The sequence below is a fragment of the Pleuronectes platessa genome, chromosome 15 (genome assembly GCF_947347685.1).
Source record: "Pleuronectes platessa chromosome 15, fPlePla1.1, whole genome shotgun sequence".
Lineage (NCBI taxonomy): Eukaryota > Metazoa > Chordata > Actinopteri > Pleuronectiformes > Pleuronectidae > Pleuronectes > Pleuronectes platessa.
Window position 1 is genome coordinate 15,613,110 of NC_070640.1, and position 25,813 is coordinate 15,638,922.

Below are 25,813 nucleotides of genomic sequence, written 5' to 3' on the forward strand. Positions count from 1 at the left end.
CTGAGCCAAAACCTCAGAACTATTTAACACTTCTTCAATTCCTGAAAGCATCCATTGGATCTCTCATGCAGCAATGTTGCGCCTATCCTCCAAACCCATGTGCCAATCTTTAGAGCACACATACGGGATATATCAATACATTTTTTTCCGTCCACGTGGGAAATAAACTCTTTGAATCTTGGAAGTGTTCTCCCACACAGAATTCCCAAAGGAGTGTGGTCTGCAAGGCTGAGGTGGAGGCGTCCACCTCCACACCAATCTAATGGTGAGACTGCTGCAAATTACTCATGACACTTCCTCTGATGACATTTTTCGACTGCCTCCCGGTTGAATGGCATCTCTACCCCCCACCAAGACATCCATCCACCAGCACCCTACCCCAACACACACATTAATTCCCCCCTTTATTCGTGTCACAATAGCACAGCAGAGATTGCTGCCTCCTGCCTTCACCTGATTGACCCCTTTGAGCAGGTGCTGGATCTGATCCAATCACAGTCAATCTTCTTTAAACATTTCATTCTTTAAGCAGAACAGGGGCTCAAAATTCCATCATTCAATGACCCGATCAGTCGCCGATAACACAATCAAGCCAATCCCGGCTTATCCCGAGGGAGCCATTTCAGGAGGGACAGCTGGGAGATGAGACTACAGACTTACAGAAAGGTGTCAATCTCCCCTGAGCCACCGCTCTCTTTGTGAGCCGCCCCTACGCCACACGATGAGTTGGTGGAGGAGCCCATCAGATAGGTATTTCTTAGGATCAGCAATAGTCAAAGATCAATTGGATTTTTTGTTACAGGTCTAATCCTTTAAGTAAAAATTCAGTAACCTGCAGTGAAGACACTCGCATTTACACTCACATTTGCTTTCTCAGAGAAAGACAGACACGCTCGCAAAAAAAATGATGTGAAAACTATAGCTCAATTCTTCAGCGGCCATTTAAAAGGTACTCTATTGGAAATGTCGCTGGGCCACTGGGCAAATAAAGGTCAAGGGGGATATGAAATAGTTTGTCTAACTGGCCCTTTCCCCCTGTGTGTCCCTGCAGAAGCGTTGCCGTATCCACATTCATAGCCAATTCATTTATATTGCTCTGCCCTTCTCGCGGCTGGTCTCAGTCGCTAAGTGCAAGTGACTGCAATGAGATTGAAGCCCCTGGCTAAATCTCCACTGTAAGGCACATGCTCCATCAGTGCTGCTCTGATCACTCCTTCTAATCACTGGAACCAGACTATATCCTTTGCTGATTGGCTAAGTCGCAGCAGAGAGGAAACAATCACAGAATGTCAGCGGATGATGGACACCGAGATGTTGGCGTAGTGCTGGTGGTCACTGTGAGCTACCATGTAAATGGCATGCAAATGTGCACCTGCACTAGCGGGAGGAGTGGAATGAAGGACTGTAGCCTTTTGATTAGGTTCTTTATGCTCATGTTAAACTCTATTTTTTCTACATCAATCATCACCACGTTTGCTATTTGACACAAGTGTGTATTTGAGTTTTGCTTTCTTCAAAGCTCACATCATGTTGAAAGTGCACTTCACGTCCCACTTCACAGATTGCAAGAAAAGCCCTATGTATATTTTGCCACATAAGGTTAAAGAAAAACTCAAGTCCAAGTCTTTAATGAGACAAAGCAACAAGGTATAATTCTGGTGAACATATTCCATTATTTATGAGTTTAAATACTGGAAACCACCAGTTCTGTTAAGGGCCCAAGTTCTAGTCGTAAAATGAATTCAAACAGTCTTTAAAGATGGTCAGGCAGAGTTATTGCTCTGCCATTTATAAAATCTATGGCTGTGCAAAATGTCAGCTGTGGTATTAGGTTACCAGAGCCCCAGAACAAATTTCCTGCACTAACAAAGGAATGTTTTTGTGATGCTTTTATGATTTCATTTCTTCCCCTCATCTGCTTCCTCTCAGTGAAAGTATGAGAGAAGTATGCAGTCGCTTCCTTGGCCGGAGGTGAAACACTGCAGAGACGGCTGCTGTAGGAGAGGACAGGACACTCTCACACATCTTTCCAGTGTCCTCCAACAGGTGTCATCTGTCTTAAAGTCACAATTCATGACTGATTTAGTTTCCACCACAAGACCATTCTCTCATCTTAGGACTATGTAGTGACCTTTCTATCTCTACGTTTATCCCTCCTGAACCCAGGAGCAGTGAAAGGGTTAAGCTCCTCCTCACCCTCCTCTCACCCTTCCTCCTCCACCTCCCATTCAGCTCCACCTCCAGGATCTGGCTCTGGACCAGTGGAGCATGAGAACCAGGACAACCTGGACATAAAGGGGCGATTGTGGCAATCCAGCGACATGGAAGCAAGACGCTCTGATGAAACTTAAAGTCAGCTCTAAGCAAGCTCACCAAAGGACAGGAGTGCAGGAGCAGAGTCAGTGAGCAGGAGATGCTTCAGCTTAGCCAAATAAAGGCACTATGAGATACACTCCAAGCTGATTACAATAAACCAATGAGGAAGCATTAGCCACCTGAGCTAATTATGCCTTAAATTGCTGGGAGAGCTCCTGATCATGCCCGGGCAGGGCTCTACCGGTTTCGTCACATCCACATTTATAAAGGTGTCATCACACATCCTCCCGTCTTTAATCAAGTCCGAGCCTCAGTGGGACATAACAGGGTGGAAGGTGTTTTGTTAACAGGTGTTAGATTTATTGGAAAGTAGGAGGGCAACTCATTCCATATTTCCACAAAGCGCTGGTGCAGCGTGAGGGAAGGACGTCACTTTACCCACATGAAAAGTTTATTATTTATTAAGATCTTCCAACCAAAGTAAATCCCCCTACAACACAATCAATTTCGACATGAGATCTGCTGCTCTGAAACTTATCCTGACATTTGGCCAAACAGTGTCAATAGGCTACATGAGAAATTGTTGTGATATTATTTGTTTATTAAATATTAAATCGTAGAGCACAAATGTCAAATATTTGTGTGTTTCCAAGGCTCTAAAAGTATTTGATACTTTATTGGTTTCACATGATAATATAAGTGAGTTTCTTTGAATTTGGGATTTGGTCAGAAAAATTAATATTGTACATATGTAGATGTCGTCAATATCTGGAAAAGATACTGTAAATTGCAATAATCACATTAATCAATACAATAACAATAAAACATAATTTGAAGCCATTAATGTATATTAAGACTTTCTGCATAATATATACTAATACCATAAAATAAATAGTAAATAAAATGTAATCATATTTTCCGTTATCTGCATAGGCTATTTTGCTTGATTATCAAAGTGGTAAATACCATATAATATGTAGTTATTATTAAAAAAGGAAAAACAATGTTTTCACTGTTGTTACCTATGAAGACAAATTCTGCTAATGATGCAAACCCCAGACAAAAAGGTAACAGTGGGAACAAAACTGCATTAGAATGCTAATAAATGATGCACATTGCAAACAACCTTATCAGTTAAAAATACCAGGAACATGTCGACCAGTGAGGCTGACATACGAGCGGGGGGGAAATGTGATCGCTGTGAGCCAGCATTGTCTTTTCTTACAATGTTTAAGTGCACATAATAGCACAAACAGCGCGCTGATTAATTTGACTTTATTGCGAGACAGAAATAGCAGCAGCCTCCAGTGAAGAGTCCTTGAATATAAAGGGAGGCCAGGCAGTGCTGATAAGATTGTCTCATCTGGCTTGCAGGGCTTAGGTGCAGTGTGCTGCCAGAGAGCGGGGGGGGAGGACAGAAAGGCAGGATGTGGCTACTATTGGGCAGGTAATAGGATCCATCTGAGGTGCATTAGAATCGGTCAAACACAACCACACTTTAGCTTCATTCAAATGACTATTACAATCACTTCTAATGCACACCTTAAGCGTGTACCGCGGACGGACGAAAACAAAAAAACGGGGGGGCTCCCACTCTGGAGCGGCTCCTCTGAAGTTGCGCCAGGCTGGGGGCATGTGCTCTTTCCTAATGGTGACGGCTGGGAGAGTGGCAGTGAGACTGATGTGCATGAGAGCTGTCAGCCTCTCGCCATAACAAACGCCGCCACCCCCCCCCTGACAGAATGGAGACAGAAGGAAGGGCTGAGGCAGGAGGGGAGTGGAGGGGAGGGGAGGGGAGGTGTGGAGGTTACAGACTGAACCTGTGACCCAATTGTGGCCACACCAGCTGTTTCCCCTTGCACTGCCTCCCAACCACCGCCATCTCTGCAGACCACATCCTGCTAATTGGCCTATGCTGAGCACACACACACACACACACACACACATACACACACACACACACATTGAGAGCGAGAGAGGGTACGTGCTAAAACATATCAGTGAAATAGCTTGTTCCAAGTGAGGAGGAATATTTGCTGGTGCTTTAAGCTGCAGTTTCCTGATGATTGGTAAGTGCTTCAAACATACATCCCACAAATGTAAATGAGTAGCTGCCCTGCCACCATGCTGGCTAATGTCCCCCTTGACACGGAGACAGACAGACAAACCGATGACTGACACACTTACTGCAACCAAGATCCTATGGAGGGGAAACTCAATTAATTGGTTTTCCCTTCTATGGATAAGTCCTCTGAGTGGGGTGTGTGGGGTGTGTGGGGTGTGTGTGTGTGTGTGTGTGTGTGTGTGTGTGTGTGTGTGTGTGTGTGTGTGTGTGTGTGTGTGTGTGTGTGCGGCGATAATGGTAGGTTGCAGTGACAGGCAGGTTATTTAATAAATCCCTGGAATGTGAAAGGCAGAATGGAGGGACACACGCAGAACCGTACCTCGGTTTGCTCTGCATCTTGTCTGCCACAGCCTTCAATATCTACTCTGATTTCCTTTTCCACTGAAGACACTCGAACCTGCTCGTTCACTCACACACACACACACACACACACACACACACACACACCGCTAATCATGCACCCACATAAATACACTTAATCGCTGACACACTCACGCATGGCAAGAGCAGTATGGCAGACACATCCAAGCATGCACAAGTAGGCTATAAAAGCACATGCAGAAACATGCACAAAACTCTCGCTCAATCAGTCTGATTTGTTGGTTTCCTCCTAAGCATTTGAGGATTCCTCAAGGAGGGAAAAAACTTTGTGTAATCAAGTCAATTATGTCATTCAATCAAGTCAAAAATCATTTCAAGCCTTTCCTCCGATCAAATGATTGCGAAGTCGTGCTGGATATTTGCTCGCTGCCTTCTATTGTGCAAATAAGGAGCCTTTATTTGGAACGGCAGACAAGGACATCGTGAGGTCTTCACTCCACTTTCCAGAAGGAGAAAAAAAGAGCAAAACCAAAGTCCTTCTCCGCACACAACACTGGGTTTTAAAAGGGGAAAGGTGGTTGCATATTGTCAGTTTCTATTAATTTATAACAGCTCTTTTGTCTCCTTCAGGACATGGTACATTATGTGCCCATGAAAAATCCATCCTCAGTGAAATTGTTTAAACTCAAGGTCAAGTGCTGATATTAGAGGAACTGTATCAGCTGAAGGTGACCTTGACTGATGTGGAATATGACATGAGGGAAATGGATCTGCGCTCAGCGTGGGGAAATTATCTGTGAAATGCTGCCACTGTATCAAAGCCTGTTTGTGAGTGCATGCCCGTGTGCATGCGTATGTGCGAGCATGTGCATTTGTGTGCGTGTGTGTATACTATGCATGTCCTTGTGTATCAGAGTGTGCATATATGCCTCACACAGCTGGGGGTATTGGTCATGAGAACAGCATGTAGAAACTGCTTGAGATGCCAAAAAAAAAAAGAAAAACAGCTGAATATGAATGATGTGGGTGTGATTTTTCTTTCAAAACCCCCTGGAATAATATTTTCACAATATCAGAGCCCCCCAACTTTGATTCCAATCTGCTTTTTGACATTAACGTCATGCAACATTCAGTAAGAAAAACATTCCCCCTTTTTTTCAAGGGGGGGTGGGGGTGTCATGGCAATTGCTTGTTTGCCCTGCACACACGATGCATGCTGTCGATCGTGCATGGCGAGTGTGCAGCCGTTGCCATTTTCTTCCGTCGTGTTCTTGACGGAACGTATTTGTCTTACTGTCAGGGAAAGAGCCAGAGTGGAGCTGGCTGGTTTCTTTTAAAGCTCAAATTAGTGTTGGCTACTGCCGGAGCGCTGGCCGTGTGGTCGGAGCCGCGGCGAAACTGTTGGGGAGCGATGCCGGCTTGCCTTCCACTGATTGTGAAGCTTTAATTAATCAAATTAACATCTGTTTTGCCTTATCGTAATGATTATTAGAGGAAAACGTGAGTTGTTGAAATGAATCAATTGCCAACCACACAGTGCGCCGTGGAATCCAAAGAGGGCTGAAATGCTGCTTACTGGGACAACACTACACGAGGTGGTGATAATAATTAAAACAGCCTTACCTTCCCGAACTGTTCAAAATACTGCTTCACATCTTCCACTACTGTGTTGGCTGACAAGCCGCCCACAAATATTTTCTTTGTTCTTGTGACCATCTGAAGAGAAAAGGGCGAGAGAAGGAGAAGGTAAGTGACACAGGCTTCAAATGTCTCACACAACACCTTTAATGAGGCTTTGAACACAGAGAGCAGCACCTGATGGGGAGGAAATAAAGGAGTGAGGACACATTGTTGCTCAACAGGAATGAACAGGTTCACACAGTCCCTTCACTACGACTACCAATTACGTTTAAATCCTTAAAAGTTTCTGTTCATCTTAAGACAAAATAAAAAGCAACCGAGAGTAATTTATTGACTTTTGTCGAACAATTAATGAGTGATGTCATAAGGAATCAGAGTGCATTAAAGCCTCATTTGGTTTCAAACTAAAATAATATTAGGGATTAATACCCGCAGCATCAAAAAAGGGCAGGAACATCTGCTGCAGAGAGTACATGCTAAATTTAGAAGGAGCCATTTCTCAGGGAAATACAGTAACAACTCATCGCCAGTAGGACTGTCAGATCTGTGGGGCACGATTTAGTTTTTTGCATAGGAGCAAACTTGTGAATGACTTTAATGCATCTGTATCAAACAAATGGGCCAAGAAAAAAACAAAAACAGTAATGAAAGATCTGTTTTATTTGTAGCGCCAGGACAGAGCAGCAGCCATAAGATGAGAAAGGTAGTATATAGTAAATGATATTATATGTTAAATTATAGTATATTGTAAATGATTATGCATGTTTGACGAAGAGAGAATGATTCCCAAGTCAGTATGAACAATGTTTGTCTGCACCGCTACACTTTAGTAACACCTTCCGAGACTGAAAGAAAAAGCTCTAAACTAGAACAATCTAAACCATTGATTGTGTATAAAAGCAGATGATGACGGTGTTGCGGTTCCACTGATACACGTGTTCAACCAGTGTCAGCTGTCTGTCATGACATTTCACCCTGTGTTTACAGCATCAAGTAACTGATCAAATAACTAACTTACTAGAAAAACAACCACTTGAACATATATCATGGTGACACCTTTCTCGACTTGAGAAAACGTATTTTATGGGATGTCATGTCGTCCATCTTTTTATACATTGATGGATTAAAGTAATGGTCTAACAAACTATGTTGTTGACTTGTTTTTTTGCAGTTCTTTGGCAGCAAGAAGAGACTGTTGTAGGTTATTATCAAAAACATTTCTCCCCATAATCATTACCTGTCTCCTATAAAGTACCAGATTTATGCCAGAGCTTGGGAATTTACTGAGATGATGTGGCATAAAATAATGATTTGAGACGCACTGCCCTGTAATCTTACAAAAAAAAAAAACAACTGCAGAAATGACAGAGAAAGTCACAGCAGTTCTCGTCAGAATTAAACAAAAAGTAAACCGATGGGCGCAGGAGGGACACACTCTGGAGTCGCGCGGCATACAATCAAGAGGGTTCAAAAAGAGTCGGGCCTGATCAAAATGCTGACCGAAACACTTTCGATCTATGAAAGAGGCTTAACACGGAGGGAAAAAATAAGCAACATTCGGCTAGAGCTGAAGTAACCATCTGTCAAGTGCTTTCCAGGTGCACGCAGTCTCGCAGGCTCATAGCCCGCACATATGCACACAGCCTCCCACACATCGGTCCTCTCTCTTGTTACAGTTCGCTATTTTTTGTACTTTTTTTTTGCTGCTGTGATATTCATGTCTTTTTGTAAATCAGATTTTATTGTTTTAGCACAAAATTCAATTAAGCGAATGTGGGTGTTTCAAAGGTCCACATTTATTCTCAGGAATGACTCCAATTTAAAAGTGAGGAGGAGAACAGAGATCAGTGCACAGCATGTACCTGGAGGTGCAGCTACCAGCACAGATGTAAGAATCTGGGTCAGAGACCAGCACAACCAGTACAAGTATAATCGATGTGTTATTACATTTACACAAGCAAGACCCTCATCATAAAGCTTGGGAAAATGTGCAATGGCATCTGTCTCATAATTCCAGAAATCTCGGTCTGTATGTGGTTTGCATATCTCGAGAAGCGTTCATCTTACTGGCTCAACACTTGTCATCAGTTTTGTTCAGGGAAGTTTTGTGTTGATTCAATTTGGACACGCAATACAGTCAACATCGATCAACTTTGAATTAACAGGTGACCAGGGCTGTGGAGCGGCAGCATCAGGGGGTCGTGATAACAGCACGTACACAACAACTGGCACTTAGTACCACACAGCAGGGCACTTTTGCAGTTTTCAGAAAGAGAGCATTACCACAGGCCAAGCAAACAGCCCACTCCAAACAGGCAGGTTTACAACGTGCACTGCACTAGTTACAAATAATCCACATATATACTATAATAATAAACACACAAAAATGATTGAACATTAAATATACATGTACATTTTGAGTGATATAATTTCACGTGCTATGTGTAGGTTAACTTGGATAAAAACCTTGAAAAACAAGATGAAAAAACGATATCTATAAAATATAAATATGAGAATTTACAATATGAGAACAATAAAGTGACCCCAGTAAAAAGTGTTACAAACATGTCACTCGTCCTACAGGACACAACCCCTTTAAATAAATGGGTTAGGGTGACACCCATGCTAACATGCTAGCATAATACCTTCCAACGCTAAACTACTACTGTGTTGAAGTGAACACGTGTTGATATGCTAGAGTTAGCGTGTTTAAACGCTGACAAAGCGACATTCAATATTCAATATTTTTTATTGTCAAATGCACAACAATAACATTAAGCAGTCGCTGGCAGTGAAATGCTTGAGTCTCAGGCTCTCTTTTAGCAATGCTCAAATAATTACAACCTATAAAATAAAATAGAATATCAAAATTTAAAATAGTTTAATTGTGTTGCATGCTAAGTGCCAGACGTCACATGCAGTGTAATGATCACTTCAAAGCTACTGAAGCCCAGCACCTGAAGCTGACAGACTGACGAGGTGATGCTGAGCCTGACAAGCTGAGGAGATTTTTAAAATGTAAAAGTGTATAGACAAAATAAACTCTCCTCTTTCCTCTGGTGCCACCCGCAGGCTGCATATTTTCCGCTGCCCCACTGTGGTTTGGGATCTAAGAATAGCAAAGTTGTCTCATCCATCCCACAATTTAATTTCCTGCCGCGTAATGAGCGTTACAGGTTCGAAGGGAAGCCCGTGGCGATGGGGTTATTTTTTACCTACTTCGCGATGGACATGCAAAATATCAACTGGCTGCTTTAGGGTTATACACAGAGCCGAGACCAAGCAGCTGCATCACCCTCCTCCACCTCCTCCTCCTCCTCTTCTTCCCAACATCATGCCTCAGGCCTCAGGGGTTATCAGGCTTGGATGCTGCCTCGGGCAACCCCAAGCCATACAACTGCTGATAAACTTGCTTTGCAAGTATTTATCAACATCACGTTTATCATTGCCAATCTAAGTATACAAAAATAAAAGCGGGGTGGGGGGGAGGGGGGGAGAGAGAGAAACAGTCGATGTTCATCTCTGCCTGCCTCTCTACAACAGCTGTTTGCCCCACCTCCCTCCTGGGCCACCCATTCCCCCAGTCATTTTTCAGCCTTGTTCCATCAGGCTGCAGCCAGTCAGGTTTTCAGCCATGTCTTAATACTTTGACACGTCTGCCCAGTAGCTAATGGGATTTCTCGAGTACTGGTACCACCCAATTACTTTCTCAGTTGTTCTCTCAATGTTGACAGCAGACACAAGGCCTCATAGCTTTATGTTGTGTTCCTCTATGGCTGTACCATGTGGTGTGGCCATTGTTTAAGATACTAGGTACAAATTGCCATTCAAGATTGGTTGTTTGATGCATTTTATGTCGCACAAAATGTATAATTTATTTACCGACTACTTAAATATCTTTCATTATTCTTTTTGTCATGTAAATAGGCAGCAAGTGCAATAACACGGAGCCGACTGAACGAAACGACTTTAATTTGACATGGATCATTTTACATTTCAACAGACACACTTTCTTTTCAACCAAATCATACGCTACACGAAATTCCGACTGGGGAACAGGAAATTCCCTACACTGCACTTATGGCGACATTAGTTCTGATCATCTGGATCCAGCTGCACTATTTTAAAAGTCATTTTCGACAACATGTCAGTTCAAAGTGACAGATTTAAAAGTGGACCACTCCTCAACCCAGTTTTATCCCTTTAACCCAATTTTTCAAACATTCAGTTATTTTTGCACCATCCCAAAGAGAGCACGGTGAGCTGCGGGTGTGCACGGGCCAGTGCGTGTGCACTCACACATGAATGTGTTTCTAATTTCTTGAGTGCATGAGGCTGTGAGTGTGAAAGGCTGCAACAATTACTGGCCTAGTGCATTTCCATGGTAATAGAAGCCTTGCTGCAGACACATAAAGGGACAAATGTAGAAAGCTTCTGGTGCTCCTCTTACTCTTCTACACCTGTTAGCAGGTTTTAACAAAGACAAACAGTTCTCCCCTAAGTAAAGCAAGACCTTTTCCATGAGGTCATCAGGGAGATACTGACGGCAGCTCCTCTCATGATGCTTGTCACTTCAGTAATGAAGTCAGTCGCGCTCTGAGCCATTTTAATATTTCCAGAAGTTAGGACGACACTGCTTCAATTTTTAAAACACTCCTAATGGCATATGCACCGTGTTGATTTTAATAAAAGCACAACTCGAACTGACAGCCTCTTCTTTTTCATAGCTTAAATCCTACATTAACATTCTAACTTTAAGTGCGTCACATTCTGTTTATCAGCAAGTTCAACATTCAAGCACAAAATATTCCCTCAAAAATCCCCATCTTACACTGGTGCATGGCCTATGTTGCAGAGTTGGTAATGTTGTATGAGCAATGTAAGCTATTGTCAGTCCACATGCAAAATAAACACCTGATTCAGGTCATGCAAATACAGTCCAGAGGGTACTTAAAACTGACTGCATTGTCCATACACCTCTTCAACAATATCCAACTCGTACCCTGCAGCAGACACGGGCACACACACACACACACACAGAAACACACAGAAACACACAGAAACACACAGAAACACACAGAAAAACACAGTGAGAAGCTCTTAACAGTTGAGCAGCCAGGGAGAATGTGTATGCTGGATCGCACAAACTTGACAACTGGTTAATCTATGGAGCTATTTAAATTATTCATATCCATCACAAAATATCATATAAATATTTATATTGCATAAATACACAGCCTTTTATTCTCTTCATCTGTTGGACAAAAGTAAGATTTACTCGGCTCAGACACCATGCAGGGCTTTGTGGTTCACTAAATGGACCTGAGACCTGAGAATGGCTAAAGGCTGACCCGAGCTGCTGAAGTTAATGCTGAGTAGTCAGAGTTGTTCTATGATGAATTTGAGCTGCAGAAATCGGCCTGAATCATTTTAGTAACTTGAGACACAACCAAGTCGTTACTGCTACTCAAACATTTTGTGAACACAACTGGTCTCACAATTGCCGCTTATACAATCCTAAGGAGAAAAGTTTAACACCCGAAGCCATTATCAGAAGCCATTTTTACAATTGCTACATGCACCACCATTATGGACTGCACTTTAACACTCACTGTGCAATATTCACTGGGCCATAATCAGCTGTCTCTGCAATATAATCAGTTCATGTGCAATATATTCACTATACATATTCGCTTACATAATATATTTATTTACACTTTAGATACTAGATAAAAGTAATTCAATTCATATCTATCTATTTACTTATTTTATATTTCTACTTATTACTGCTGATGGTTGCTGTAATATTACAAATGTCTCCATTACTGGACAACTAAAGGACTTCTTGTTCTTATTCTTAATTTTGGACAAAGTGACACCATGGCGTGGCAACATTTTGACCATATCAACGAGTAGCTTTTGTTAATGTTAATGTACGATTCAATTAGGCTAAAAAGGCTAATAGGTAGAGCATTAGGTGTGATATGAGTTGACCGAGGTTGTTTCCAGTTGATGACAGTCCAAATCATTTCCACCTTGATAATATTGTGTAATAATGTAATATCCAAGACACAAGTGACCTTCCAAATAACTTTAGAGCTGACTTTTCAGGCAAGTTTGGAGATGGAGACACAATCACGTACACAATTGCATACAAAAATGCAAACCAAACCAATCTAAATCTGTCAATGCTTCTTTCATGGACAATTTCCGGTTTAGGTTGTGTGCTGCATGTGTGAAATGACGACTCTAAACAATCTGCGGTCTTTTCAATCACGTCGGTTCAGTTCATATGAGGAAACAGCGAAAGTGTCTTTCTTCTTTCTCTTGCTAATGCACCTCATTGCAAATCCATCTATATTGTGCTCATATATAGTATACTGTTGCCATAATGTGTTTAAGTATGTCATATAAAATTAGATGCTGCTCTGAGTGCTGGTGAAGTTTGAAAAGGTAAGCGTGTAGACAACATCACAACGCAAAAGAGTATTGCTATTTGTGGAAAATTTGAGGACGTCTACCAGTGGCAACAAATTCATTTCAAAAAGTCTCTGTTGCAAAAAACAAAAGATCTATCCCATAATATCCCATGAAGATCCTGTAAAACAAAAAGGCAGGAGAGAGAGAGAGAGACAGAGTGGAAGAAGAAATCTGTAACATATTTATGTAAATCCTGAGATTTTACACAGACACTCCACCTTTGATGCTCCAACTGTGTTTGCTTTTAAATTCATGGCTGCGATACATAATGACAGAGCTATCTGGTAGTTACACAGGAACGGTTGTAAGCTGACACTCTTTATGGCGAGAGGAGGGAAGGATGAAAATATTCAGTCTCAGATTTCAAATCAATGTCTTCACCTTTTCCCGTCCCATTTCCTCTAACATGAAACTGTATGTCCTCCAAGCAGAGACTTTTTGAGGAGAATTTTGTTTTAACAATACAATATTATTATTATTATTATTATTATTATTACGGCTTTTATACTGGTCATTCTTCATTTAAACTATTATGCAAACTTCCAGTTGATTGCAAACGGCTGCAAAACTTTGCATCTCAACAACTTTTCAATTTAGGGTATTAACTGTGACAACAGGTGCAAATGAGCACAGCTGTGGTTCAGCTGATTTATATTAAGTACCCCGAAACAAGAACTAATGACGGACTGCTTCACTTATGATGGACATGTTAGGAACTTAGAAAAGTGGTGGAGGAGAAGGAGATATTGGTTAATTTAGCCTAATGCCCTCACCTCAATAAAAAGTACTTAATAAAAATGATTCAATGCAGGGGATTTATTTTTAAACATTTAAACTCAAAGAAATTGTAATAAGTAGTGAATCCTTGCTGTTTCAATCATAGCATCCTGCAGTGGAGCCGCTGTGAGTCATTATGAGGCAGGTTAAGCACATTTTCAAGCTGGAAGCCACAAAGGGAAAGAGAAAAGTAAATTCATGCGGAAATTAGCAGCTGCTACTTTTCTCATGCCAGTCGAATACGGTGTAATACAAGGCTTTTTGGGGTCATCAAGCCTTCAGTGATAGGACAGAGTTTAACTGTAAAAGTGGGTGAGAGAGCAGGGAAGTCTCCAAAATGTATGTCTTCATTTTCTCTTTCTCTGTCCATCTCTCTCCTCTATCAGTTGCATGGGTCAGTCTGTACACCACCAAGACTAATATATATATTTAAATATAACTATCAGTCTTGGTGGTCGTTAACCCATAAAAAGGAAAATAAATACATAGATATATAATTACATATGTACAGCACTAGTCAACTATTAACTTGTATATCTCAATTTCTTCTAACACTCACATCTGAGCTATTAAATCTCTGATTCCATCAAGTTCTGGCTGCTCCTTACTTTTTTGTGGTTGTTAATCACTCACGATGCACAATCCTGTAAACACATTCGCACACACACCAGCGCTTCATGCACGCCATTCTCTGTGCTGGGTTCTCCGTCGGGTCGCCGAGATCGCACATCCAGCTATGATTACAAGGTGTTAAGCCTTCATCGTGGCCCTCAACTCTTACACATACGGGCTCACACAAACAGCTGTAAACACAGAGCCCCGGACGCGGAGGAAGCAGACAGGGGATTCCGATGTCAGTGCTCATATCTAAAAAAATAATGGGACAGATAGAAAAAAAAAGCCATCGCACTATGTTGTATAAGCCACAATTGTTATGGTTCTAGAAAGGGGATATAATTACTGGCATTCAGCTCCTGTCAGTGGCCTTGTTCATAAGCAACCAGAAAAGCACCAGAGAGCATCCGTCAATGCAATGCAGTATGATCAAAGGCCCAGACGTCGTGCAGGCACGATGCGCACACACACACACTCGCATTTGCGCAAAATATTTTTTTTAAACAAACACACACACACACACACACACACACACACACACACACACACACACACACACACACACACACACACACACACACACACACACACACACACAAACACACACACACACACACACACACACACACACACACACACACACACACACGGGGAGACACGGCCAGTCCAGGTAAACACTGCCGCTGCTCATTTGCATCACTAGAGCTGACTCACAAAGAGAAAGCGCAGCCAATAAACAACAACAACAACAAAAAACAGCACTATCACTTGTTCTTTACAGAGACAGAACACAGAAGCAGAGCACAAGACGGTAAGGCGGGATTAGATGGTCAGTGGAAAGACAGAAAGCGGAGCGATTAGCAGCAACAACTGTGTCCCTGCACAGCAACAAGTTGAGGACGAGGGGCCTTGCCTGGTCCAGGTCCACCACCCTGCATGTCCTTTCAAAAAGTGGTCCAATCTCAGCTCTAGTGTGCATAAATAGATCTGTAATTGCTTATTACAATACAATTAGGGCAAAGGAGATGAGAGGAGGGAAAGATGCTTAGTGCAAATGTGTAGTGACAGGCCGAAGCACCCAGACCTCGGCTTACAGTACCCGTTTGCACACAGACAGAAAGTGAGAGGAATAAGACAGGGACAAAAGAGGGAGGACGGAGCGCAAGAGACAGGAAGAAGGAGTTGGGGGGGTGGGGATGGGCTGTCAAGCACAGGGCAGAAGCTAATGACAACTCTGGCTTCAACTTGCAGAGACGTCTTTGAAGCCCGGCTCTGATCAGAGCTGTGATTGCCACCACTGCAGGGCCACCACTCCTATATTAACCTACACTAACAGCTATTCGGTGAAAGTCACAGGCCCTTTTGAAAACCCGACTCCAGCTCGAGCAGGCCATCTGTGGAATGGCCCTGTGAGACGGCCAACATGTGAGTAAGGGACTCACATGTAAGGGACACTGTTTGCATATGGCCTTGCTATAACAGTGACAGTCAGGCTGAACATGGGGCCAGTTAGAGCTGATTAGCTCTACTTCCCTCCTCAACCCACTACAGTTATGAAGATTGATAGAAGCAGCTTAGAGCTGATTATAGGGCCCTGGAGATGCATGGGCCCATACCCAAACAGCACATTCACACTGCATTCAAAATGAGCACAGCATGCGATCGCTAGGCACAGGCCAGGCATTAAGCAAACGTTACAGCAACAAGAAGCAAATAAGAGAAATGGACAATGCCAGAAGTGCTCTTAAGAGCTTTTTGGAAATATGAATATTATGCTAATTAGATGCCTGCTCGTGGCCAAATCTGGGACGTTTGAGCGAGCACGTTATGAACATTTAACAAATTTCCTAGACAATGTATTGTGAACATGACTGGCTATCTAAAACTCACTCCAGGGTTATGAGCCACAGCATGCCTCCATGTGGCTACGGAGGCCTATTTAACATGCAGAGCACAGAAATTAATCTTGTTTTGACATGAACCAGTTGTGCTTTGAAATGCAAAACAAAAAGAGTGAAAATCCATAATTTTTTTTAATCTAAAATATCTGGGTCGTGCTCATGTCCCACGAATGTAAGAAACCTGCAGAGTGTTTGTGTCGGGAGGGGGACAAGTCGGAAGACGAGCGCACCGGTTACTGTATCTTAGACTAATGTCACAAACATGTGGCCGAGTAACAAAATGGTGGCTCATTTAATGGTTGAGCAGTGATGAGGCCAAAACGCATCCTGGTAAAAGTGTTAAATTACCGTGATCAAATGATTCAGCTATATATATAATGTCCATTGCTGTCTGTGTGGATGTGTATGCTGTGAAGGTGGTGACAGAACTTTGCAAAAAGGTTCTATTTGTTAAGTAAACCTGTCAAAAAAAAGACACAAAGTGTGAGCAGTGTATGTCATATAACCTCTCATTAAGGGTGAAAATTAGAAAAGAATAAACGAGGAGCACAAGCAACTTGCTATTGGCCAGATTTGTTGTGAAAATAACCGTAATAAACCGCACAATGGAGCTCAAACATAACTTTACATTCATAGTGCTTCACTTATAAATAGACAAAATTATCGTTAAAGAGGCATAAGATGTAAAATCCCAGTTGAAGTGCACAGCTGCCACCTTGTGTCAGGTTGTCACTCGATGCTAGTCAGTCCGTCTGAATATTCCCAGTTTGACTGTTCCATAAACTGACCACTAGTAGTGCTATAGAGATGTGCTTTAACAGGAGGGTAGCCTGTGCTGCTTCTATTGAGCATGACTACAGACAAGTTTGAAAGGTTTTGTTAAAAAAAATATAAACCTACATTGCTTCACTTCCATCATTTGTATTAATAATTCATTGTTTAAACTATAAAATGTTTCTGATCAAATGTGTCATTTTGAGGACTGAACATGGGGAGATGTTGTGAACCTAAACTATTCTTCACACTGTGGTGCCTCCTAATCGGCTCTGGGTCTCAGCTGCCCTCTCCCAGTCTCTGAACCTGCACCAGGATGAAGATTTCTCCAGCTTCCTTGTGTCCGACTCATATCAAGTATAGTCAAAATAACTTTATTTAGTTTGTACAGTCCTGTGCTACATCGTACCAGTGATATTTACAGATCTGTGAATGGTCTCTACAGTCCAAGCTTGCTAACAACGCAGTGAGACACTCTTAACTGAAATCAGTAAAGGGCATAAGTGTCTCAATGTTCTCAATTCTCAATGTGACCACATTCACATTGAGAAATATCAAATAAGAAAACCGACTGTACAATTGGAGCTGCTGTTACTCAATCAGAATTTGACACTTAACAACACACCAATCGAAAACATTAAAAATCTAATAGCAAGTGAGATTCGTTTTCTATACAGTAAATAATCTGTCCTGCCTCGGCTGTTTGAGTGGCAGTCTTTTCAATAAGTTGATGTTCTCTTGCGTGACCCCTGACACTGATAGCAAATGTTAATTTCTGTAACAAGGCCCCTGTCTTAGTGCTGACAGTAAGCACTGGAGGGGAAAACAAATGGGATTTTAACTTCCAATTACAATAATGGCTTTTTGTGACAGGCCCTGCAACTACGCACCTTACCCCCACCCCACTGGCTCACACACACATACACACACACAGAATGAAAACAATGGGGCTAATCATGGGACCTTCATCTCTCTCTGGAAAGGTGGTCATGTGACATGATGACAACAAAAGGAGGAGATAAACAGGAGGAGGTGAGGCCACATACACACTTTGCAGTTTGTTACAGCCAACGGGTTTAGGCTCTAAATAACAAAAGCATATCTCTTTAATAAAGTCACCATCCAAAATGTTCATAAAATAATCAAATCATCACTTAAAAAGAAGCTGAACATAATTACTTTTCATTGAGGTGGAATTCCTTGGATATATTTAATAAATCATCATTTTTTTGTCTATTGATAGTACTTTTTACCTTCCGAGTATTTTTGTAATATTTTGTAATCCTTATAAAGATATAGATTGATGTTTTCCCTTAAAATAATGCAGAAGATTAGAAATGTATTTTCTCAGCTCATGTACTGCTCTCTTAGATGCATCGTGCACCTTCTGTTGTGTCACTCCATTTCCTCCTTTAATCCTCTCACTATCATCAATTTATGGTAAACAAATTGAACAATAATGATACCGCTACTTAATTAGCCCAGAAAATTATACCTTAAACTTTCTTAATCAAGATGAAATGGTTTTAATAAAGAATAAACTACATTTTCATCAACTGATTTATGTGTTGTCTACAACTAACATGCTCCTGAGTGAAGGTTGTGGTTTTGAACTCCTCTTTATGGAAAGAGAAGGACAAACTCTCCATAAACAGCAAACCACAAATCTGAAGTGGATCTATAATGTGTTAAACCTCTTCGCTGCACAAGGCATAAGCAATATATTGATATTGTGATATTGCTATTGATGACAATTTTTCCCATATGATTATTGATATTGTTTCATTGACCGGCCCTATCCGACATAGATGCACAGCGTGAAAGACACACACAGTAAGTGGTTTCCATCTGTAGTCAAAGATTTGTGGAGTTTCAAACCTCGTCCTGGCCTTTCTTCTAATGCACAACTTAGAGAGACCTGTCATGGTGCTTCACTGTAACACAGAGGGATTCACCATGAGAGCAAAAACAATAACAGTAAAGTAGAGTCCACAGCTCAACTAAATATCTTCACAACTTCCGTAGTATTCCCTAAGGACCGCCTCTTTCATCTGCCTCCAAACACACCGGGTTGCCATGGGAGCGACGAACTCACCCTTGACACAAGACTCTCTAAATAATCAAAATAAATTGTTCAGTCTGGACACAGGATTATTTGAAGAGCCTTTAATTACTGTTATAGAATAAAGGATTACTCCAAATCAGTCTTTAACTACTTTTTTTAATTGTGTAATCATTTGAGTCACTTTTATATTTTTCCATTCAATATTTTATATCCCTGTTAACTTTATAACTTTGGGTTCTGGACTACTGGTTAAGAAGAAAACAAGTGGTGAGGATTTGAGCTCTGGGAAACTGTGAAGGGCATTTTTCACAACTGTCTATCATTTCAGAGACAAAGTGATTAATTGCCTAATCAGGGAAATAACTGGCAGATTAATCAATGATGAAAAATAATCATTAGTCGCAGCCCTAATTAATTATGTAACCATGTAAATGGTTTAAGCAGACTCACACTGGCAGTAGCAGCATTGTTGTCTAGATCTAAATGCGGCCACACATATGACTAACTGAATGCAACCTTGTTAATCATTTATAAGTAAAACAAACTCCAGGCAACTGCCAAGATGATGGAAACACAATTCATTGTACTTCAAAGTTAATTATGTGGATCATTGTGTTCCAAAAATAAACTCTAAGTGTGCATCATTATGCGTGGCACCAAGGTCATCAGGCATTCAGTATCTTCGAAAACATGAATTAAACTTGCCACCAGCGGCTTCTGGGGTGTTTTATATTGATGGCTTTTACTGTTCACCTCCAGGACATGAATGTCAGTTTTCCCCGAAGGAGGAAGCAAGTCAGGACACTTTCTCCTATCAGAAGAATCTGTGCCACCACGGTGTGGTCTGAGCTTAGTTTCTTACGCAGTGAGCTGCTGTGACTGAGGTGACTTTGAGCTCTGCCTCTCTATGGGAACCACCAGTTGGTCATTTGTGGCTCAAATTTCCATTATCTATTGGCTATTTAAGAGATTTTTTGATAAGAAATTACTGTTTCTATTTATTATGAATATTGAAAACTGAATTTTTTATTGTTTGAATTGTAACTGAATTGTTGTTGACACTGAAAAGCATGAAATGCATTTAAAGGAAAAGCACACATTTACTTAACAGACACACAAACTGTAGCAGTGAATTATAAACTGACATGATTTAAGAAAAATGTATTCTTTAAATTAGATTAGAAAAGTGAAATTAGAAATGTGACCCCAAATCCGTTAAATTCAAAAATAAAATAGTGTTTTTTAAGTAAAAATACAATGATTTCCTTTATTTGGATTCTGGTCATCTGGAAGCTATTTTAAACAAACAGCAGCTTTTCTATTTCTGACTCAGTGTTTTTCTGTTCACCCCCACCGACAATGGTTGTGGTCCACTTAATTGATGTAATTAATGTTCATCATGGTGAGTGTTTGCTGAATGACTTCTAAACCAAGAGCCTGTCGGCTCCTCTCAGGAAGGGAATTGGGCGAGCATGAAGCACTTGAGTTTTTTGTCATGCTTCACAGGAACCTAGAAATGAGTGGAATAATTCTCAGCTCTTAAGCATGCTCAGAAGAGCTCAGCAGCAGGGCTCAGCTAAGTTATTCTCCATGGTGTAGATTGCTCCCAGGCAATCCCGGCCAGCCAGCGTCCGGCTACGTGGACACACATCCGCTCAGCCCACAGTACACAATCGTTTAGTGGCAGGTGATGCATGTAGAGCAGGCACAATGATCCTGACTAGATGTCATGTAAAAGGGGAGTGTTTACACTCTGTTGCACCGTGGCTGTCTGTGTGTGGCAATGCTGAAATGCCTTGTACTGTCCTTGGTGCAGCTAGGTAGTGCTGTCTGGAGGTGAATGGAGTAAAACAGAGGGAGGAGGACGAAATACGGAAAAGCCGGGAGGAAGAGAAGGGAGTAAAATCTTACTTTGTGCGGTGGAGGATATTTTGTTCTCTCATCTCTGGAATTATAGAAACTGCTTGTGGCTAGTAGAGGCCTCAGCTGCGGTGAAAATAGACCCCAACTCCCTCTCTCCCTCACAATCTACTCCACATCTCCAAATCTGCCGTCTCTGCCCCTGAGCATTGGCAGAAACAAACAAAAACGTCCTGCTCTCCACTCTGTCTGCGCTTCATTTCCTCGGAGGAAGAGGGCTCTCTTAAAATATTCAGCCACTCTAAAAGTGGCATGTCACACTGACCAGGCTATTTTCTGTGATGAGCTCTAGTCCTAATCCTTCAATGATACATCTTCTCCCAACGCCATCACTCAAGTGAGGGACCCTACAGAATAGTTATTGGTTGAAGAATCTGTCCCCCCAAAAAAGAGAAAAAAGAATTTCTGGATTTCCAAGTAGCTCTTACACATCAGGGGTATAAATGGAGCTGCGTGACACTGTGGTCAAATGGATATTTGCGCGCAATCCGCACACACCCTGAACACGCTGCTGGGCCTCAATCTCAGCCCCGAGCCTTGGCTCATCCCACCTGCACCCCCTACAGTGTAATTCACTCTCCAGCTAAAGCCGGGTGGTGGGCCTGACCCCCACGGCTTTGGACGTCAGTTACTGCTGACCTCCAGCAAGGTGCCAATGAAACATGTCCATTGAGTGGTGAGCAGAGCAAACTGCTTCACCCGGCTCCTGCTGACATCTGAGCATTTTTTAAGAGTGGTAACGGATCAGCGCAGGTTCAGAGCCGCACAGCCGGACCGCTTTGCCTCCGGCCAGAGCAGAGCACTGTGAGGCCGAGGTGCGATTCCCTTTGACTTGAAACTGTTGAAAACATTATGCGGCAAATTGGTTGAAGACCACATATTTTTACGACTTGTGTTTTTAAGTGGTATTTAAGAAAAACGTTAGTTGTTATAAATAATTGAATAGGAACTCTCTGGTGACTGTGGATACTAAAGTTGTAGCTGCGAATTATGCATAATCTTGTCTTGAGTAATTTTTGCTCTCTCACCAGTCAAGTATATCTACTTTTTCAAGCTAGTATATTAGCCTACTCTCTCCACACACATCCAGTGGACACAGAGCGACACAGACGTCTCTTTGGCCTCCATTTTCTGCCTCTCTGTTAAATCAAAGTCTGACACTAGTTCTGTCTGGATTGATTTTCCTTACAAGCATTTTCCTTTTATTTATTTATTTATGTGTATGTTTTTTTAATCGTATGCCCTTTTCACACCAGGTGTGTACCAGAAACTGTGAGCGGCTGTCTTTGGTTTCACACTCTCACACCTGAAAACAAAGCCAATAAGGTTTGAACAAGGTGAAAAGGCTGCATTCAACTTGCATGGTGCGTGCTGGAGAGATCATCGGTATTAACAAGCTTTTCACATAACTGTAAATGTAATTTCAAAATTTTGCAAAACAGAGCTAAACAGGTCACAAGTGATCTTGAACTTCCCTATTCATCATCAAATGACTCAAAACGCTGTGGAAAAAAAGGTTTTATTCATCTGAAAATAAATTACCTTTCTGTGAGGAAATTATTTCAAGATCAACATAATTCAAAGTGATTTATTTAAGAGAAAACATCTCGTTGAGTAGAAAATTTATTGTACTTTTAAAAAACGTGCAGTTTTTTTTTAAATTACAATTAATGAGCAAAGAAATAAAGTGCACATTTAAGTTCTAGCAGGACAGATTCTCTCAATCGGGGGTTTCAGTCATTAAAATAAAAAGCAGCCACCGAGCTGCGATCCAGAATTATTTAAATATCAAAATAAAGCCCCAATTTGACAGGGTCATTAAAGTTATTAGAGCATTAGCACAGCCTCCCTCTGATCTTTACTTCTTCCTTTGCCTTCTGCAATTCAGTGAGAAAAATGAGCCTGTGTGTCCTGTAAATATTTTGACCTTTATAAAAATTGAGTCAGTTCAGCTGCAACACATCCAACTACTCTGCTATTCTTATTTCTGCACGCACTGATCCTCCGTCACTTCTCTCTCTCCCTCTCTCCCTCTTTCCCTCTCTCTCTCTCTCTATCTCTCTCTCTCCCTGTCGGCGCTCTCTCTCTCTCTCTCTCTCTCTCAGCTGTGCACGGCAACGTCATTTGCATAAACGCACGTGACTGAAAGCAAACGCGGGGACTGGAGGACCCGGGCAGACTAATAACAATCCGGCCTGCATTTGACAGCTCACTCTCAGTCAGGTGAAACCCGGGCTTGTAGTCGAACGTCTGTGCACACAAAGCAGCAACACGCGCGGCAACAATTCAGCACTGTGAGAAATAGGAGGTGCGGGGAGAGTGTGTCAGATTAGAGAGTCCATTGCATGAGTCTCACGCTCACTGCAGGAGATTTGGCCTCGGGCCATGTTCCAGATTTGGGGGAGTTCCAGGTGTTACTCAGCACAGTTATCCAGCTTATCAATCCTGCTTCATGACTCAGGCCTACACTTTAACTTTTTTTTTTTTTGCCTGCCTGCCTGCCTGCCTGCCTCACAGCGAGAAAAACAAATTCAAACGGAAGCACGGTTAACGGATAGCTGGTGCAGGCAGCACTGCACTCGAGCTAAAAATGGAAACTGGCAAGGAAAAGGTGATATGTTAGCGACCCAGCAGGAGGTGAGACTGGACAGGACTGTTCACACGCTGCGGTTCAGGGGAGCGTCAGTGGTTTTAAACACGACGCAGGGTGGAAAATATTGGTTATCATCATTTTTCAAAAATGAGCTCATGTCTTTTTCACAAGTTCAAACTGGCTCATTCACAGCACTTCATTTCCAAAGGGGGTATATTTAATGAATTTAATTTCCTTGTGCATAAGAAATGTGATAATTCATTACAGATTATTACATTACTGTCAGGTAACGGCGGCGGGGGATGTATTCTATTGTTAACTCGTTCATTCTGAAATTGGTTTTACATTACAAAAATAGTGGAACAATGAAATGCACTGTCCGTGTGATTTTGTCACCTCGGGGTGGGATTATCCTCCAGTGTCCAAGGCGCCTCCGCTAGCAACATCATTTTTTCATCAAGACGGCTGAGGATAATATATTTTTATTACAAGGTTTGACTTATTACCAAATTGTAGGTCATGTAGCATAAAAAATATAAGAATTGCCCTAATATTTAACATAACATGTCTTAATCCAATCATTTTTAAGGCAGATTACTTTGGAGCATCTGCATCATGATTTGTAGGGTAAACTTACTTTTCTTATTTTAAAACACATATAAAGGAATATCATGCTATTGGAAACTGAGTCCAAATCAAGTCTTCCTAAAAAGTGATTCAGTTCAGACCGTTCAAATGTGATACCTGGAGCTAACACTAAGTTTTGATCACGTTACCCTGAAGCTAATGTTAGCCTTAGGCTCCATCGAGAACTCTACTGCAGTCGATTTTGCCCAGGGCTTTAATATGTGCACGTGAAAATGTTAAATAAAAAAATATTATCATTCCAAAAGGACATCTCAGAGCGATAGCATGCTGTTCATCTTACATGTTCTCCAGCTTGAACCTCTGCCACCTCCGCTCACAGTGCTGAGTCATGAGATCAGTGCATTACACAGTAATTACAGGAGAGTTAAAAGCTTTAAAAATCTCAAGAAGCATACGTGAAAGATGTGGTTGGACTCCAACACCGCTCTACCGCCACCGACCCCTGTTGCAGGGCATCTGCCAGCTCATCATGCACTAATACAACACATCATGCATGTGTATGGAAACACACACACACACACACACACACACACACACACACACACACACACACACACACACACACACACACACACACACACACACACACACACACACACACACACACACACACACACACACACACAAGAGTCCCACTCATTTCTTGCCTGTCTGCACAGTAGCCAACCATAGGCAGCATAGAGCTGCAGAAAACAGGCTTAGACACACAGTTCTACATGAAAACCCTTCTTTTCCATGAGCTGATCCTTCTTTGTTCTGCATAAATGCCAATTACATAATTCTCTCTGGCATGCAAATCAGATTAGATAAGGCCATGGCAGATCACCTATACCGCTCAGTCTGGTGCTGCCTCCGAATGCACAAGAACAGAAGAGTTTGGGACAGCGAATTTCTATGAATTTCACAATTTGATCAGAATTGAGTCAAGATGTAACAACTAAACACTATTTTATTTTATATAACTGCATAATAATATTAATCTCATAGTGGAATCCGTATTTTTCTTCAAAGTTCACGACTGGTGCTATTTTTAATGTTGAAGGACATATTGGGCAAATACGCTGTGGTATTTGATTAAAGATGATGCTGCTTGAAATTTTGATCGTGAAATATCAAGGGTATTATCAAATGTTAGAGATGTCGAGGAGTACACATGACACACGATATCAGGGGGATATTTGTATGCTAAGAAGAGACACTGACATTCAGCCCGTGCGCACTGATTCCCAGAGCAGCACTGGGGAAAGGGAACCGATGCAAATTAGCAAAACGAAGGGAAAGTGACACTTTGCTGTTGGCTGTAGGAAGTCATCAGCGGAATGTTGCGGCGGTGCACAGCGCAGTCAAGACAAGTACAAAAGGGCTCTCGCTATGCCTCTCTGTGTGCATGTGTGCAAGGGCGCGTGTGTGTACTTCCCCCTCGTGTGTGTGTCTGCGTCGGCTTCAGCCACGGGGAACTAAAGAGCCGAACAAACCAGAAGTTGCCTGACAGCGCAAGACCCTGCCCAATGTGAACGTTGAGGACAAGGGGACAGCTGGTGGAGAGAGGGGGGGGGGGGGAGAGGGAACAGAAACGCAAAGGGGGGGGGGGGGGGGGGGGGGGCGATGCTGTGACTGCAATGTTACTGCTTGTGATG

At 42.0% G+C, this 25,813-nt stretch overlaps 1 protein-coding gene across 8 annotated transcripts in view; it reads right to left on the minus strand.

Annotated features, from left to right (window-relative positions):
- Window positions 1-25,813, minus strand: part of msi2b (musashi RNA-binding protein 2b) — a 255,566-nt gene that overhangs the window by 174,049 nt on the left and 55,704 nt on the right. For all 8 annotated transcript variants that reach the window (XM_053442301.1, XM_053442300.1, XM_053442304.1 and 5 more), the window contains one exon: window positions 6,386-6,478. In XM_053442301.1, the coding sequence (XP_053298276.1) occupies window positions 6,386-6,478 (93 nt within the window). The remainder of the gene's footprint in view (window positions 1-6,385; window positions 6,479-25,813) is intronic.